This window comes from Panthera leo, chromosome B3 (assembly GCF_018350215.1).
Source record: "Panthera leo isolate Ple1 chromosome B3, P.leo_Ple1_pat1.1, whole genome shotgun sequence".
Lineage (NCBI taxonomy): Eukaryota > Metazoa > Chordata > Mammalia > Carnivora > Felidae > Panthera > Panthera leo.
The window spans coordinates 118,259,773-118,279,563 of NC_056684.1; the positions used below are offsets into that span (position 1 = coordinate 118,259,773).

The 19,791-nt window shown below is 36.8% G+C and overlaps 1 protein-coding gene across 1 annotated transcript in view; it reads left to right on the top strand.

Annotated features, from left to right (window-relative positions):
• DNAL1 (dynein axonemal light chain 1) overlaps positions 1 to 19,791 on the top strand; it is a 44,422-nt gene that overhangs the window by 19,305 nt on the left and 5,326 nt on the right. The window contains exons 5-6 of the mRNA XM_042943734.1: positions 9,379 to 9,434; positions 18,863 to 18,989. Of these exons, the coding sequence (XP_042799668.1) occupies positions 9,379 to 9,434; positions 18,863 to 18,989 (183 nt within the window). The remainder of the gene's footprint in view (positions 1 to 9,378; positions 9,435 to 18,862; positions 18,990 to 19,791) is intronic.

Genomic DNA, 19,791 nt, shown 5'->3' on the forward strand with positions numbered 1-19,791 from the left:
AAGATGCAAATCAGGCTATGCACTGAGAGCAGCAAGCCCAATGTGGGGCAGAAACTCATGAACTGCAAGATCATGACCTGAGCCAAAGATGGATGCTCAACTGACTGAGCCACCCAGGCACCACTCTCTGCCTCCTTCTTAAGAAGATATGTGTGATTACATTTAGGGAACACCTAGATAATCAAGGCTATTCTCCCTAAGATCCCTAACTTGATGACATCTACAAAGTACTCCCCGCCCCCCCCCCCCCCCCATATAAGGTAACATCGCAGGTTCCGGGGATTAGGATCTAGGTATCTTTCGGTGGGGAATTATTTAACCTACCATGCTCCTCCTTTACTTCCCTTAAGACATCTGAGTTCATCACTGAGTCCTGTTTACTCTTTGAGAGAGCTCTTAAATAATTTGTTGCTTTTCCATTTCCAGAAGCTATGGTTTTATTTAAGACCCACATCATCTCCCCCTTGTATTTTCAAACATTTTTTTTACCACTTTTCCATAGTAAGGAATACATTTGAATTCATGACTCAATACATATATTCATATGAATATACATATCAAATACATACATACACATGTGAAGTGGAATAGGTTTGTAAAACAATATTTACCCTTATAGCATAGGTTCCAGTGTAAGGTTTTAAATTATTTTTAATGTTTATTTATTTTTGAAGGAGAGAGAGAGCATGAGTGATGAAGAGGCAGAGAGAGAGAGGGAGACACAGAATCCAAAGCAGGCTTCAGGCTCTGAGCTGTTAGCACAGAGCCCAACACGGGGTTCAAACCCAAGAGCCATGAGAAGTTGGATGCTCAACCAACTGAGCCCCCCAGGCACCCTCCAGTATAAGTTTTTTAAAGATTTCATTTTTTAAAAATGCTTGTCACAACCCATTAAGCTGATTTCATATCACCTATAGTTTGAGAAACACTGCCATGGGGTACCTGGGTGGTTCAGTTGGTTAAGCATCCGACTCTTTTTTTTTTTTTAATGTTTATTTATTTTTGAGAGAGAGAGAGAGTGCAAGTTGAGGAGGGGCAGAGAGAAAGGGCAACAGAGGATCCAAAGCAGGCTCTGTGCTGACAGCAGAGAGCCTGATGTAGGACTCGAACCCATGAACCACGAGAGCCGAAGTTGGACACCTAACCACCTGAGCCACCCAGGGGCCCCTAAGCATCTGACTCTTGACTTTGGATCAGGTCATGATCTCAGGGTTGTGAGATCCAGCCTCAAGTTGGGCTCCATGCTGGGCATGGAGCCTGCTTAAGATTCTGTCTCTCTTTCCCTCTGCCCCTCTCCCCTGCTTATGTGCTCTCTTTCTTGAAAGAAAGAAAGAAAGAAAGAAAGAAAGAAAGAAAGAAAGAAAGAAAGGTAGGAAGGAAGGAAGGAAGGTAGGAAGGTAGGAAGGTAGGAAGGAAGGTAGGAAGGAAGGAAGAAAGAAAAGAAAAGAAAGAGAAAAACACTGCCTTATGACTTTGTGCTAGCCTCCGAATTGATCTTTTTGTCTCCTTTCACCCAGTTGACATTCAACATTGATAGCAGGGTTTTCTTTCTAAAAATATTATTCTTGGGGCGCCTGGGTGACTCAGTTGGTTGAGCATCTGACTCATGTCCGTGGGTTCAAGCCCTGCATGGGGCTCTGTGCTGACAGCTCAGATCCTGGAGCCTGCTTTGGATTCTGTGTCTCCCTCTCTTTCTCTCTGCCCCTCCCCTGGTTACACACTCTCTCTCTCTCTCTCTGTCTCTCAAAAAATAAAATGTTAAAAAAATGTTTTTTATATTATTTTCATTATCATTCTTCCAGATCAGAGACCTTTAATGGTTCCCTTTTGCCTAGTAAAGACCAAATGCCTTAATGTTGCATTCAAAGTCATCTAAAATCTGTGCCACCCTATTCACACCTGAATACATCATTCTTTTTTATGACTTTGTGCATTTGTTAATGCAATGCTTTTTTCCTTTGAGAATAGCCCCTTCCTCAACATGGAAATCCTGCAAAAAACAAAATTAAGGTTAAGAATGTCAAGTTTAAATGTCATTTCTCCCTCTAAAGACTTCTCTAGTGATTGTCATAATTATTCTTTCTCTTTTTTTAATGTTTATTTATTTATTTTTGAGAGACCAAGAAAAAGCACAGAGGAGGGGCAGAGAGAAAGGGAGAGAATTCCGTGTGGGCTCTGTGCTCATAGTGCCACCCAGGCACCTCTATTATTACTCTTTCTTTAGGAATATTAATAACTGTCTTGGATTATAATAATAAATACCCACTTCATATAGTTTTTGTGAAGATTAAATGAGTTAGTATATATAAAGTGTTTTGAATAGTTCCTGGTACATATAAATGCTCAAGAAATATTAGCTATTATTATGGTTAGTGAGGAATATGTTCTGTCTCTTCAGATAATGAGCTCCTTGAGTGTAAACATCACATCTTACTATCTTATCTTCCAAATCTCCATCCTCCTCCCAGGACCTTACCCAAAGTTGGCATTCAGTATTTATGTAGTCCTGGAGAAGAAGCATTTACTATTAGAGCTGTGCATAAGATGACTCAGTATATTTGTTTTTCACTGACTCATTAAACAATTTGAGATGTTTCACTTTACCATTAACCCTTGAACAACATGGGTTTGAACTGTGTGAGTCTATTTACATGCTGATTTTTTTTTTTTACAGCACTGTAAATTTATTTTCCTTTCATTCTTGAATGTATTTTCTTTCTTTTATGATTTTCTTTTTTTTAAACTTTTTTTTTTTTTTTATTTTTGAGAAGAGAGAGAGCATGCGTGGGGGAGGAGAGAGAAAGAGGGAGTCACAGAATCTGAAACAGGCTCCAGGCTCTGAGCTGTCAGCACAGAGCCCAATGTGGGGCTGAACTCACAGACTGTGAGATCATGACCTGAGCCGAAGTCCGATGCTTAACCAACTGAGCCACCCAGGCGCCCCTCTTTCATGATTTTCTTAATATTTTCTTTTCTCTAGGTTTATTGTAAGAATATAATATATAATACATATAACATACAAAATGTGCATTAATGGACTGTTGACCAAGGCTTCTGCTCATAGCAGGCTATTAGTCGTTAAGTTTTGGGAGAGTAAAAATTTATACTCAGATTTTCAACTGCCTGGGGGTTGGCATTGCTAACTCCTGTGTTATTCAACAATTATACAGACACTTTGTCTATAATTGAAATAACTTGCTTTAATGAGATTAAATTGATGATATGTTTTTAAAGTTTATTTATTTTCAGAGAGAGAGAGAGAGAGAGAGAGGGAGAATCCCAAGCAGGCTCCATGCTGACAGCATGCCTAACGCGGGCCTCTATCTCACAAACACTGAGATATGACCTGAGCTGAAATCAAGAGTTGGGGGGCACCAGGTGGCTTAGTCGGTTAAGCGTCCAACTCTTGGTTTCAGGTCAGGTCATGATCTCATGGTTTGTGGGTTCTAGCCCTGCAGAGGGCTCCTCGCTGGCAGTGAAGAGCCTGCTTAGGATTCTCTCTTTCTCTCCTTCTCTCTCTGCTCCTCTCCTGCTCTCTTTCTCTCTCTCTCTCAAATAAATAAACTGAAATCAAGTGTCAGATGCCTAACCAACTGAGCCACCCAAGCACCCTGATGATGTATTATTTATCAATACAGATAACATGCTTTTCTTTTCATTAAAAACATGACTCTGACAATAGTGAAAATAGATAACCTCTGTTCAGGGCTGGCAATAGACTTTAACTTATAATCTAACTTTGGTCAATTGGTAGTGACTCTCAGAAAAATTTAATTAATTAATAAGAGTACCAAAAATTCAGTAGAAAGAATAGCTTGATCAGTTATTGATGTCTGATGTAGACATGGATTGAGACAGTATAAACATTTGTACCATACATTTGCTATACTTGATTCACCTCATTTTAGTTGTGCTTACAACAAATAGTACTTCCATAGTCTATAGCCGGTCACTGGGGAATACACATCATCTGTGACTATAAAGCAAAAAGACACTGCTGATCCCTATGAAGGATTGAATATATGACTGTAGCCTGTCTCTCACCCCTTCCCTTTCATGAGCACTATAGTCTCACTTGTTAAACTGTGATGACAGGATCTGGAATAAAAAGGGATTCCTATTTAACAGGGGGTTTATAAGGCAGAATAACCCTAATGGCAACTATGTTTATTGTAGCAAAACTGTGGCTAGAAAACTGCATACCTGGACTATGTTGAAAACTGTGACTAAAAGGTTGTACAATATGAATATTAATAATCTCATATCAAATATTAGAACATAAATTTTGTTGCCTTGTATCTTTGGTAAAAACTTATACTTTTCTCCTTTAGTTTACTAAATAAACACAGAACTTTCGAACACTGTTTTGATTTTCACCAGGACCCTTCTTGTATGAAGAAAAAAACAGTGTTTTCCTTTTGGTGGTGCTCTACTTCTGTACCACCTTCTACTTCTGAAAAATATATCGTTGTGTTATGTCAGAACATTTAATTTATTAACTTTGATATCATAATTTATGTCCCTATACAGTAATCAATAAGATCTTTTTAGCTTTCCATCACCATTTTCGTGTGTATTTTTTTTAAAAGGTGTTTAAAAAAAAAAAAGAGTTTTATATATTAACTTAGATACTATCTTTGGAAGAGCTACATATATTTTATATTTGTTATATTCAGTCTGAGGTTGTTTCTCAGTCTTCATCTTAGTTGACCTAGCAGCATATTTTGACATGAATGATTTAGTTCCTCTTCGAAGTAATTTCAATGTTTGGCTTCTAGGACACTGTGCCCTCCTGATCTTCCTGTCTTTCTGGCTGCTCCTTCCCAGTCTCGTGTCTCCCACTTTTAAGTATTAGAGTACTCTAGGCCTCAGTTCTTGGATCTCTTCTCTGTTCTGTCTTCACCTATTCCCTGGATTATCTCATCTAGGTCATGGCTTTATCATCTATATGCTGATGGTTCCCATATTTGTATCCCTAACCCAGGCATCTCCTCTGAACTCCGGATTTGCACAGTCGGTTGCCTGGTATTTCCATTGGATGTCTACTAGACATCACACACTTAACATTTCCGAAACTGAGTACTGATATCCTTCCCCAGCCCCAGCTAAACCAACTTCCTATGTGTCTTTCTCAGATAGCAACAACTCCATTCTTCCTGTTGCTTAGGACAAACTCCCTGGTAATTTCTTAACTCCTTTCTCACACAGCCTATGCAAGACCTATTATCTTTCTTTTTTTCTTTTTTAAGTTTTTTAAATTTATTTTCAGAGAAGATAGAGAGTCAGGAAGGGACAGAGAGAGAGAGAGAGAGAGAGAGAGAGAGAGAGAGAATCCCAAGCAGGACCCACGCTGTCAGCACAGAGCCCAATGCAGAGCTTGAACTCACAAACCGTGAGATCATGACCTGAGCCGAAATCAAGACTTGGGACACTTAACCGAATGAGCCACATAGGTGCCCCAGTATCTTACTTAGTTTATTATCTGGCAAATTGTTAGCTCAATGACAGCAGGAATTTTTGTCTATATTATTCACTATTGTATTATCATATAGTATATTTTAATCACTGCAAGTGATTATAGCTGTTCCTGGTGTATTGTAGATGCTCAATAGTTATGTGTTGAATGGATAACTGTTTGAATAAGCTTTTCAATCTGCATGGAATAGACAAAATAAAATGGCAATCTTTCCATATCAAGAAGCTTTAAAGAATAATTGATTATATGATTTTCTTAAATATTTAATTTTCACACATATATTGTTATATGGGGTGTATGAATTTGCTAGGGCTGTCATAACAAATTCCACAGACTAGATGGCTTAAGCAACAGAAATTTATTTTCTTACAGCTGTAGAGGTGAGAAGTCCAAGATCAAGGTTTTGGAGGGTTGAGTTCCTCTCTCCTTGGCTTGCGGATGGCCATCTTTTCCTCTGGTCTTTTGTTTTTTCTTTCTAATTTTTTTTTATAGTTAAAAAAATTTTTTTTTACATTTATTTATTTTTGAGAGACAAAGCACAAGTGGGGAGGGGCAGAGAGAGAAGGAGACAGAATCCAAAGCAGGCTCCAGGCTCTGAGCTGTCAGCACAGAGTCCACAGTGGGGCTCAAACTCACAAACTGTGAGATCATGACCTGAGCCGAAGTCGGACACTTAACCAAATGAGCCACCCAGGCTCCCCTCTTTATAAATTTTTTAACATTTATTTATTTTTGAGAGAAAGAGACAGAGTGTGAGTGGGAGAGGGGCAGAGAGAGAGGGAGACACAGAATTGGAAGCAGGCTCCAGGCTCTGAGCTGTCAGCACAGAGCCCGATGGGGGGCTCGAACTCAAGCAGTGAGATCATGACCTGAGCTGAAGTCAGACACTTAACCAACTGAGCCATCTAGGTGTCCCTCCTTTGGTCTTTAATGGTCTTTTCTCTGTTTCTGTCTGTGTCCTAATCTGTTCCTATAATTCTTTTTTTAATGTTTATTTATTTTTCAGACAGAGACAGAGCATGAATGGGGGAGGGGCAGAGAGAGAGGGAGAAACAGAATCGGAAGCAGGCTCCAGGCTCTGAGCCGTCAGCCCAGAGCCTGACGCGGGGCTCAAACCCACGAACCGCGAGATCGTGACCTGAGCCGAAGTCAGACGCTCAACCGACTGAGCCACCCAGGCGCCCCTCCTATAATTCTTATACGGGCAGCAGTCATATTGCACTTTTTTTTTTTAAGTTTATTTATTTATTTTGAGAGAGAGAGAGAGAGAGAGAGAGAGAGAGAGAGAGAGAGGGAGGGAGGGAGAGGGAGAGGGTAGGGGCAGAGAGAGAAGGAGAGAGGGAATCCCAAGCAAACCCACCAACCGTGAGATCATGACCTGAGCCGAAATTGAGTTGGACGCTTAACTGGCTGAGCCATTCAGGTGCCCCAGGGTACCAGTCATTGAATGTTACCTAAAATGATGACATTTACTTTAATTCACTCTTTAAATTCCCTATCTTTAAATACAGTCACATTCTAAGGAACTGAGTGTTAGGACTACAACATATGAATTTTGGAGTCAGGGGACACAATTCAGTCCATAACCAGGGGACTTGTTTCAACAGTTAAAACATTTTGCATGAATTAGATCACTCGCAAAATACTTTGTCCTGAAAGTTAAGTGTTTCTCATAACAGAATTTGAAATAATTCATTAGGGGTGCCTGGGTAGCTCAGTCAGTTGAGCGTCCAACTCTTGATTTCGGTTCAGGTCATGGTCTTGCGGTTTGTGGGTTTGAGCCCTGTGTTGGGCTCTGTGCTGACAGCCCAGAGCCTGCTTGGGATTCTCTCTCTCCCTCTATCTCTGCCCCTCTCCTCTATCCCTGCCCCACCCCTGCTTGCCCACGTGCACGCACTCTCTCTCTCTAAAAATAAGTAAACATTACAAAAATTCCGTTGTTTAAAAAAATAAAATAATTAAATTGAATAAATTAAAACAAAGTTTATATAGCCATATATGTCTGATCTCACACACACACACACACACACACACACACATTTATTGTGTACGTACATGGATTAAGCATTATGTTGAATATTTTAGACAATTAATCTCATTTAATCTTGATATTCTTACAAGTCAGATATTATATTTCCTCATTTTACGTATAATGAAACTGTGATTCAAAGAAGTTTGGTTGCTTCCCTAGAGAGTTGGGATTGGAACTCAGTTAATTGAATTTTTGTTCTTAACCATTGAATTATGGATGTCATAGAACAGTACAGTCCAATAGAGCTGTCTGCACTGTCCCAATAGAGTTGCCACCAGCCACATACAGCTATTAAGCTCCTGAAATGTGGCTAGTATGATTGAGAAACTGAACTTTAAATTGTATTTAATTTTAATTAATTTAAATTAAATAGCCACACATGGGTAGTAACTACCATATTGGATAACATAGTTATAGAAGGTTAAGTTGTGAAAACTAAATGTATAACTTATGCATAAGTAATCAGCAGTTTTTTAGAACAGAAATGAGGTTTCCTGTGCTTTGCTAGAATCTTTTTTTTTAATTTTCAAAAATAATACATGCACATGGTTTTATGCAAACAGTTCAAAAAAGGGTACCGTGGAAAATAAATTTTCCTCTGAACATAGACTCTCAGTTCCCTAAAGCAACCACTGTTTCTACTTTCTTTTTTTCTTCCAGAAATAGCTTATAGATACATAAATAGAACCAACCTTTTAAAAAATACAAATGAGCATTTTTAAATCAAATCACAACCTAATTTTTTAAAAGATTGAAAGCAAAAGATTTTTAAAATACTAATTCATTTTATTTCACTTTAAAAGAAAATTTATTTTTTGAGAGAGAGAGAGCACATGTGAGCAGGGGAGGGGCAGGGAGAGAGGAGGACAGAGACTCTGAAGCAGGCTGTGTACTGGCAGCCTAAAGCCCAATGCAGGGCTTGAACTCATGAACAGTTGTTTAACCAACTGAGCCACCCAGGCACCCCTGATTTCACTTTTAATCCTTTTTGGAGTGAGGGAGTGAGGTGTGCTATGCATAAATATGTTCCTATTTTCTAGAGTGAGTCTTCATACTATAGTAGATTTGAATTATATATATGCTTCACAAATTTTAAGTTCAGAGCTTCGTGGGGCACCTAGGTGATTCAGTCGGTTGAGTCAGACTCTTGATTTTGGCTCAGGTCATGATTTCACAGTTCATGAGTTCGAGCTCTGCATCAGGCTCTAAGGTGACAGTGTGGAACCTGCTTGGGATTCTCTCTTCCTCTGTCTCTGTTCTTCCCCCACTTGTGCTCTCTCTCTCTCTCTCAAAAATAAATAAACTTAAAAAAAGATGAAGTTAAAATATTCTTTAGTCTTATTTTATCCCTATAATATTTATACTAGCCAGCTATTTATTTATTTATTTATGTTAATTTTTTTAATGTTTATTTATTTTTGAGAGAAAGAGACAGAGTGTGAGCAGGGGAGGGGCAGAGAGAGAGGAAGACACAGAATCTGAAGCAGGCTCCAGGCTCTGAGCTGTCAGCACAGAGCCCGATGCAGGGTTCGAATTCACCAATCGAGAGATCATGACCTGAGCCGAAGTCGGATGCTCAACCGACTGTACCACCCAGGCGCCCCACTTGCCAGCAATTTAAAACCATGTGGTCCAAATAGCTAACCATTTGTAAATTTAATATTGCCATGATGTGAAATTATAGTGTTTACCTTAGATTATAGGTCAATGTTATTTCCTACTTGATCACCACTTTATTAATACAGCCTTTCTAACTCATTAGATCAGTATATTTATTATATAAAAGTTATTAACACTTTATTTTATTAGATTTACAACAGTTGTAATGTGATTCTCATAAACAAAAATTGTTTTTTTTTTTCTACTACAGAAAACTTGAGAATATTGTCTTTAGGAAGAAACAACATAAAGAACTTAAATGGACTGGTAGGTTGTTATTTATTTCTTTAAAAAAAGCATGCACTTTTCCCCTTAATATACAAGTAATATTTGTTCATTGCAGAAACTTTGCAAAATCAAAAAGCAACTATAAAAAGTACCTATAAGCCACTGACAGTGTAAATATTGTTAACATTTTGATTGATATCTTTCTTGTCTTTTTTATATTCTTTGATGGGTATGTAGAAAATGAAATCATACTATACATATTGTTTTGCTCTCTTTTTTTACTTAATATGTAAAAATCATTTTTTTCATGTCATTCATTCATTTAACAAAATCATTCAATATATTTCCTGAATGCCTACTTTAAGCCAGGCACTGTTCTAGGCATTAGGGATACAGAAGAATAGGTAATGAAGTCCTTGCTCTCCTAGAACTTTGATTACAGTAGAGGTAGACAGTCTAGAAAATATTTGTATAATGCATATGCAATACATTGTATAATACAGTTGGTGATAAATGCAATGAAGAAAAGCAAGGCATATACAAGAACATAGATTGACAGGAAATGAGGAAAAAAGCTATAGGGCTGACCAAGGGACAGGTACTCCGGACTGAAGTGGGACAAGTGCAAATGTCCTGAAACTGAAGCTGCTCCATATGCTTGAATTAGAGCAGAAGAGTTGAATGAGGGTAGGGAATTGCCCTCAGTGAGCTTGGAAAGGGAGCCAGGAATGAGGCTACATTGGGTCTTACAGGTAATGATAAGATTTTAGATTTTTTTTTCCAAATGGCTTACAAAGCCACTGGAGGTTTTTGATCAGAGGATGTAACTTAAGTTTTTAAAATAATTTTCAACCGTACCCCTTTTTTTATGATAGCATAATATTCTGTTTTACTGATATACCATAATTTTTTAAATCAGTTACTTATTACTCATTATTTATTTCCAGTTTGGAGTTATTATAATCAATGCTATTATGAATCTCCTTTTAGCTATATTATTGCACACATCTATGAATAATTCCTTGGATAAATTCCTTGAAATGGAATTGCTGGGTCAAAAGGTATGAATTTCTTTTAAGGCTTTTGTGGCATATTACCAAGTTACCCTTTGGAAAGTTTTAACAGTTTATATTCCTACCAGTAATGTATGAGGGTTCCCATTTCCCCTTATCAAACTTGGGCATTTAAAAATTTTTAAGTTTTTGACAGGGAATTTTTTGGCCATTTGAATTTCCTTGCAGAGAAGTTGAGATGAAACCATATTGTAAAATTTAGGCAGTTTTGGGAATGACAAAGCTAATGTCTTTTTCTTGTATTTGTTCCCAAACAGATAATAATTTTTTAAAAAGTGTATATTGTTAAATAATTTTATAAACATTCCCAATGTTTTTATGACTCTGGCCTTCTCCCCACTCCCAGCCCCACCCCTAGTAAGCCTAGCTTGTGCTTCCCAAGAACCAGTGGGGTTGAAACTGCAGTGCTTCTCAACAGTAACCTCCCAAACCACACAGGCTGAAATAGCCACCCCCTCATTACAGAGGCAGCTGTAATAGCCAAATAGGAGGCAGTGTTCAGCTGCCTGAAACATGGAACGTTAAATTGAAGGAAAAGGGTCTAATTAAAACTACTTAGGAAAACTGACGGGATACATTGCAAGCCCATTTGTGTATATGATCTGGCCTCTGCCTTCCTTTCAGATGTTATTCCATGTTACTCTTCTTCCTAGTTGGTAATCTCTAGCCACTGGTCTTTCTCCTCCTTGAGCATGCCAAGTCCGTTCCCACCTGAAGGACCTTTCTACTTCCCATTTCTTTTGCCTTAAAAACCCTATTACCTTGGACTTCTACGTTACTGACTCCTTCTTAACCTTCACACTTCAGCTTAGATGTCACTTCCAGCTGCCATATATCTAAAGTAGCCTTGTGGGCAAAAACTCTTACCGCTTATAATTTTTTTCAACTTTCTTATTACTATCTGAAATTCTCATTTATTTGTTTTCTGTCTTTGTCTCTTTCTGTCATGTCACACGCACGCACACACACACACACACACACACACAAATACACACACACAAATCCTAATGAGTACCTTAGTTTTGTTCATGAACATATACATTAGTGCTTGATATATGTAATAGGCACTCTGTAAATAATATACTGAGTGACTCAATATATTACTAATTACAAAAACTATTAATTCTAAGCGTAATATATGTTAATTATAAAAAAAAAGTCAAGCAAGTCATAAATATATGCAATACACTGTGAAAGTCTTTCCTCTTTTTACCTATAGATATCTGTGTGCATGTGTATGTATGTATATATATGTTATATATGTTTGCACTGATAATACACAGGCCATATTTTTTCTGCTTTTTCATTCAGTAGCATATCATAAATATCCTCCCATGTCAAAACATGCAAATTTAATGCATTCTTTTTTATATAACAATGTATTTAACTATTCCTATACTGCTGAGCATTTAGATTATTTTCTTGCAGAAGGTGTGCCTCTCTCTCTTTTTTTGCTGTTACAAATCATGTTGCAATGAACATCTTCACACATATAACCTTCAATAGTTATTTGAATGTTGATAGAGGCTAGATTGCTAAAAATAGAAATGGTGAGGATATTTGTGTGCATTTAAATTTGTGATGGGTGCCTCAAATTGCTCTCACAATGCTAATTCTAGTTTCTACTTCCATCTATTTTATATGGATGAGGATTATTCCCTCCACCCTCAATATCCATTTATCCATATTTTTTAATCCATATTTTTAAATTTCTTTTTTGGGGAGAGAGAGAGAGTGGGGGAGATGGGGAGTGGGAGACAAAGAGAGAAAGAGAGAGAGAATCCCAAGTAGGCTCCATGCTCAGCACAGAGCCCACCGTGGGGCTGGATCCCACAACCCTAGGATCATGACCTGAGCTGAAATCAAGAGTTGGATGCTCAACTGACTAAGTCACTCAGGTGCCCCTTTAATCCATATATGTTTCGATTTTTTTAGTGTGTATTTATTTTTGAGAGAGGGAGAGAATCAGAGTGTGAGTGGGGGAGGGACAGAGAGAGAGAGACGGAGGCACAGAATCCCAAGCAGGCTCCAGGCTTCGAGCTGTCAGCACAGAGCCTGACGCAGGGCTCGAACTCACAAACTGCGAGATCATGACCCGAGCCAAAGTCAGACACTTAACCAACTGAGCCACCCAGGTGCCCCAATCCATATTTTTAATATTTGCCAATATGATAGGCAAAAATGGAGTATTGTGTTGTTTTAATCTGTTTTCTTCAGTTAGTTGTGACCTTGAATGTCCTCCTATATATTTGTTATATGTTTCCTCTTTTGGTAATTGACCAAACATAGTTATTACTCATTTTTCTATCGGCTTTATTTTTTCTTATTGCATTCTAGGCACTATCAATATTCCTAATAATTATCCATTGTTGAGAATATTATTACTATTATTGCTGTTGTTAACATTTATTAGCTATGTAACAGACTCTTTACATGCATTATTTCATTTGAAATTCACAAGTATATAATGTCCTCATTTAAAGATTAAAAAAAATCCTCAGTTCAGAATAAAGACACTCGGGCTCAGGCAGTTATCTAAAGTGCCCAAGTATAGTGAACAGGCGCTTTTAAATATTGTTGCTGAGACCAGAAGTTTGTCAATAGCTATCACAGTCTTCAGTGTGTATTTACTTTGTCCCAACTATTCTATATCTAGGACTTTTTCATCCTCACGTACATGAGCAAAGATGTTGGACCAAGTATGTTCATTGCAACAAAGCTTGTATAAAAAAAGTCAACAATCTTGGGGTATATCAATTGTAGAATAGCTAAATAAATAAATATAAATAAATAAATAAAATATATCAAGAGGAAAAATGAGGTAGGACTTACCTATACATGCTGGATGGAATAATTTGCAAGGTATGTTGTTAAGTGAAAAAAAAAAGCAAAGTATATAATTGTGTGTGTGTGTATATACACACACACACACACACACACACATATATACATGTATACATATGTATATGTATATATATACACATAGAATATTTGTGGTGATAGCTGTTACCTCTGAAGAAAGGAAGGGGGTGTGGGGCGAGAAAGACTTTTCTTTTTATGCTTGTTTGTACTGTTTGGGTTTTTGTTGTTATTGTTGTTATCTTATGTTATTCTTTACTTAAAAAAAATAACCACACTAGTGATTCCCCCCTAATATACAAACAAAATACTTGTTTACCCATGTTTATAACAGCATTATTCACAATAGCCAAAAGATTGTAGCAATCCAAGTGCCCATCTATGGATGAACAGATAAATAAACAAAAAAGATGATGGAAGAGATGGAAGACTTAGCCAACATAGTCAAATCTAGGCAATCTGATTTCAGATTTCACACTGTAATTTAATGCAATAGCTTTCAGAATTTATTTTCCTTTAAAGATTTTATTTTTAAATAATCTCTACACCCACCATGGGGCTCGAACTCACAACCCTGAGATCAAGAGTCACACACTCCACTGGCTGAGCCAGCCAGGTGCCCCAGTTTTCAGAATTATTAAATGTATTTTCTCTTTGTCACTTGTCTTTTTACTTTATTCATAGTTGCCAAATGGGGTTTTAATGTTTGTTTATTTTTGAGAGAGAGAGATAAACAGAGTACAAGCAGGAGAGGGGCAGAGAGAGAGGGAGACACAGAATCCGAAGCAGGCTCCAGGCTCTGAGCTATCAGCACAGAGCCTGATGCAGGGCTTGAACTCACAAACTGCAAGATCTTGACCTCACAAACCGGAAGATCTTGACCTGAACTGAAGTTGGAAGCTTAACCAACAGCCACCCAGGTGCCCCCAAATGGAGTTTTAAAATTTGTCAAATTTATTTGTAAAACCTTTATGACTTCTATGTTTTGTATCTTTCATAGAAGATCTTCACTTCTAGATTATAAAAATAGTCATCTTCTAATACTTCTATAGTTTTTTTACATGTAAATTTTTAAGCTTGTTATCTTTAGTCCATCTGGAGTTTATTTTTATATGTTGCATGAGGCAGGTATCAAACCTTATTTTTTTCCTTCAAATGGTTAGCCATATATTGAAAAATCTTTTCCCACTGTAAACGCCACCTACTAAACTCTGTGTATGCATGGGTGGGTTCCTGGATGGTCAAGTTTTTATTTGTTATTTTACCTGTATATTCCATCTCCAATATAATGCCACTTTAATTTTCTTTAGCTCTATAATATGTTTTGATATCTATTTAGATAAGTCCTCTTTTCTTATTCAAAATGTTTGTTGGCTTTTCTTGGACATTTACTCTTCAAAAGAAACTTGAAAATCAGTTTATCAAGTTCATAAAAATAAATTTCCACTGGAAGTCTTATAATTCCACTGAATTTATAGATTGATTTGGAGAAAATTGAGGTCTTTATAATAATGAGTTTTCCCTTACAGGCAGATTTATTCAGATTTTTTATGTCTAAACTTTAAGTAGAATTTTATAGTTTCAATTCCTGTAAGGCCTGTACACTTCTTATAAAAATGTATTCCTAAGTAATTTATAGTTTTTGTTGCTATGATGAATGAAATAATTTCTCTCTAATGACTTCCTGTTTATAATATAAAATCTATTTGTTTTTGTATACTTAGAATCAGCTGTCTACAAACATTTCTTAACTGTTTGTGAATCAGATCTTCCTAAAGACTTTCAGCAACATTATGATATCTGAATTCATTACTTTATACAAAAGGCAAACAATAACAATAATCATCATTTTATGTGGTCCAAAATGGAGGTTTTACAGCACTCCCTTAAACCTTTCCCACTCCTATAACCTCCAATGTAATATTATTTACAGAACAGACACTTTTTTATTTTTTTTGTTTTCAATATTCATAATGGTTTGTTGACCTCAAAGAATCATAAACTTTAATAGCTGAAAGGAATCTTAGAGAACTTCTTGTCTAGCCTTCTCATTTTTGTTCCTTTATTTTTTATTGTGGTAAAATACACATAACATAAAATTTACCATGGTAACCATTTTTAAGTACAGTTCCGTGGTATTAAGTATATTGTATCATTGTACAACCATCACTGCTGTCCATCTCCACAACTCTCTTCAGCTGGTAAAACTGCACCTCTGTACCCATTGAACAATAACTTCTTTGTCCCATCCCCTCAGCTCTAGCACCACCATTCTACTTTTTGTCTCTCTGAATGTGATTACCATAAGTACCTCATGAAAATGGAGTCATATGGCATTTGTCTTCATGTGACTGACTTATTTCACTTAGCATAATGTCCTCAAGGTTCATTCATGTTGTAACATTTATCAGAACGTCTTTCTTTTCTCAGGATGAATGATATTCTATTGAATGTATATACCATGTCTTGTTTATCTCTTCCTCCATCAGTGATCACTTTGGTTGTTTCCACCTTTTGGCAATTGTAAATAATGCTGCTGTAAACATGGGTGTTCAAATCTCTCTTCAAAACTCTGCTTCCAATCCTTTTGGGTATATGCCCAGAAGTGGGATTGCTAGATCATATATTTTTAATTTTTGAAGGAACCACCAATTTTCTGTAGCAGCTATAGCATTTTACATCCCATCCCCACCACTAATGCACAAGGGTTCCAATTTTTTCATATCCTTGCCAACACTTGTTATTTTTTGTTTGCTTGATAGTAGCCATCCTAATGAGTGTGAGATGGTATCTCAATATGCCAACCTCCTCCTTTTACAGAGTAAAAAACTAGGAGGAGGAGTGATTTGTTCATATGTAGAAGCAGACCAGTTTGCTAAATGTCTGTTTACTCAATGTTCAGTTCTCCAAAGGGCCAATTTATTATTTATTGAATGACAGATTTCACTGAACTGATTTACACAAACTTAGCCAGGTTTTACTGATTGATAGTCACCATATTGCTTCACCAAAATCTTATCTTTATTACCTTCTTAGAAATATATAAAAAATTGTGTTGCTTGGAATGGTTTCAACACCTTTGAATTTTTTCTTTAAGGTTTTATTTAGTGTTAATTTTACTGCAGCTGTTTCATCCCAGCTTTGGATTTGTTGGTCCATCTTGGTAGAATCAGTTTCTTTTTTTTTTTTTTTTTAGTTTATTTATTTATTTTTAGAGAGAGAGAGAGCATGCAAGTGGGAGAAGAGCAGAGAGAGAGAGAGAGAGAGAGAGAGAGAGAGAGAGAGAATCCCAAGCAGGCTCTGCACTGTCAGTGCAGAGCCCGAGTGGGACTTGAACTCACGAACTGTGAGATTATGCCCTCAGCCGAAATTGGACACTTAACCGACTGAGCCACCCAGGTGCCCCTCATATTTTAGACACTAATCACTTCTCAAGTGATTAGAACACATAAAAATAGTAATCTAATTAAAGTGGTTAGGGAATCCTTACATTTAGGGAAGTACAAAAGACCGTGGAAGAGATTGAAATGTATTGAAAGAACTACGCTCTGGACATCCAAAATGTGTACATTTGTAAGTTAGTATACATAAGAAATTCTCATTCTGCAAAGTCATATTGCCAAGTGAAGAAAGTCCCCAAATGCACTGCAATTTGGCAATGGCAAAACAGCTACATCCAAATGGCTAAAAATGAAACTAAAACTAAATTGGTACTCAGGTGAATGAATAAAACATCACAGACATCTTCAAAAGTTATCCTATCTAAAGGAAATTCTATCCTGTTTTATCTTATCCTAGCCTATCTAAAACAAATTGCTATAATTTGTAAGTAGTTAAACAGTTTTTCAGTAAATCAGTGAAAGAGTAAATTCAGCAAATTGGCTATTTGGAGAATTGGTGAAATTGACCAAGAGCCCCATATATACATGTAAAACAACACTAAGCGGCAGACCCAGAATTGTGTCTAAATCTTCTAATCCATGTTTAATCAGTATTTTCCCTGCTACCTCACACTTTCTAAATTTGACACATGAAATGGATGGGGATGCAGTGAGATGAAAATGTATGTAATAAAGTTTAAATTATCTGATGCCTGATTCCCCTCTTCTGAAAGCTATATAGGACATATTAATTAGATCCTTTGGGAGAAGATATCAGAACAGTAGATGAGAGGGTTTGATAAAATCACTAAGTTCTGATATATGAGTGCTAGAATGGACTGATATAAAAGGTTTTTTGTTTTTTTTTTTTTACTTTGAAATTGTTTCTTTTATTCAGAAAGTTGAAACTATGATGAATTGTGGGAGTTGGAATGACACACAGACTAATTCAGGCCACTCCCTTCTCAGCTTCCCCTGGTTCCACCAGTATGGAAAATGTATTAAGGTTCTTTGTCCCGGTACACTTATTCTCTCTATGGTCTTTGAAAGGACAGTTACCAGCACATAGACCTAGGCCCCACATTCTAGATGTTACCATGTGGATATAGGTAAATTCTTTAGACTAAGAGGGGATAGAGCATCTAATTGATCCTGCCTAGCATTCTTTTGTTTTTTAAAAAAAGAAATAATCATTTCATTATGTCTTATGTCTAAAAAAGAAGGAAGAATCTTTGTACCACCATTGATCATATCCAGCATTTAAGAGCCAATATGATACAATCTTTGTACTGTAATGGAAAAACTATGGGTGTTTTTTTTTTTCATGTTTATTTCTGAGAGAGAGAGCTTGCTAATGCAAGCGGGAGTGGAGGAGGGGCAGATAGAGGGGGGAGAGAGTCCCAGGTAGTCTCCATGCTGTCACTGTCAGCCCAACTTTGGGGCTCAGTTTCATGAACCCTGAGATCATGACCTGAGCCGAAATTAAGAGTCAGATGCTTAACTAAGCCACCCAGGCACCTCAAGACTATGAGTTTTAAACTGAGTTTTATACATCAAAAAAATAAGAGGACTTGATAGATAGCAGATGGATAGATGGACAGATATGTGATAGGAAAAGGATAGTAAAATGTTAATGGTAGAATCTAGGTAGAACATATATAGATAGTCATTGTAATACTCTTTCAACTTGTTATGTTTGAAAGTTTCCATAATAAATATTGAAACAAAACCCCTGAAATTTAGACTTAGCTCTATTACTTGATAGCATTGTGATCTTAGAAAATGCCTTTAATCTCTCTATAATAGAAATCAAATTACCTGCTTTACCTATCTTTAATGTTATAAGGATCAAACCATATAATGTATAGGGACATAATTTGAAATCTATGCCATTCAATAAAAGTGATAAAATAGTGCTATTGTTTCCCCTTTTGGTAATTTCAGTAGCTATTTTAGTTCAGATCAGTTTGAAGAGAGGAAGAAAATGTTCTATTTGCCTTTCTTTTATGAGAAAAAACTCCCACGCAACCTGCAGCTCTCCTGCCCGTAAACAGGTGGGTTTCGGTTCTCTCAAAGGCCATTGTTTTTATAAGGAAAGGGGACAGAAGGAAAAGTTTAAAAATAAGCTTATAAACCAAATTGCTTTGTTTTTCAGGAAGCAGTAGGGGACACATTAGAAGAACTGTGGATCTCCTACAATTTTATTGAGAAGTTGAAAGGGATCCATGTAATGAAGAAATTAAAGATTCTCTACATGTCTAATAACCTGGTGAAAGACTGGGGTAAGCCGAAGCTGGCTCTTTGTTAACCTTCTACCTCCTATTGTAGAAAATAAACAGAATGAAATGCAAAATGGGGACATTTCTTTCTAAGCACACAGGGAAATAGCTATAGGAGTTCCTATATTTATGCTAAATGCTTGAAATTTACATTTAAATATTTATTTAGAGTGATTATAACTGAATAGATCCTGGTCTTATTATTCGTCATGAAAAAAATTTAAATTATTGTCCAAAGGCTGAAAGGAATCAGGTTTAATTTAATAATCTTGGGTGGAGGGTGTATTTGCCATTTATATTACTTTGCTTTTTTATAATATATTATTCATTCAGCATTTACTAAAGTCCTATTAAGTGTTATGAACTATGCCAGGCTTTTAACATACATAATTGAATAAGATACTGTCTCTGTTTTCAAGGAATTCACAACTTAGTGGAAAAGAGTAGTTTATAAGCTAATAACTATCGAACTTTGTAATGAGTTCTTCACTAGAGGTGTGAATTCATTAGGAATTCAAAGATTAGGGGTGTCTGGCTGGTTCAGTCAGTAGAGCATGTGATCCTTGATCTCAGGCTCATGAGTTCAAGCCCCATGTTGGGTGTGGAGCCTATTTAATTAAAAAAAAAAAAATTCACAGATGAGGGAATGGGTAGAGACAACAGCAGTTTGGCTTAACCCATACTGTACGACATAGAGAAGCCCTATCACTGGAGAGTTTGTTCTTTGTGATTCTGAATCTCATTTCCTTTTCTTATCCCACCTGTAGCCTAGCATAAAGGTTGAGGAAGTATGTCTTCTTTTTCC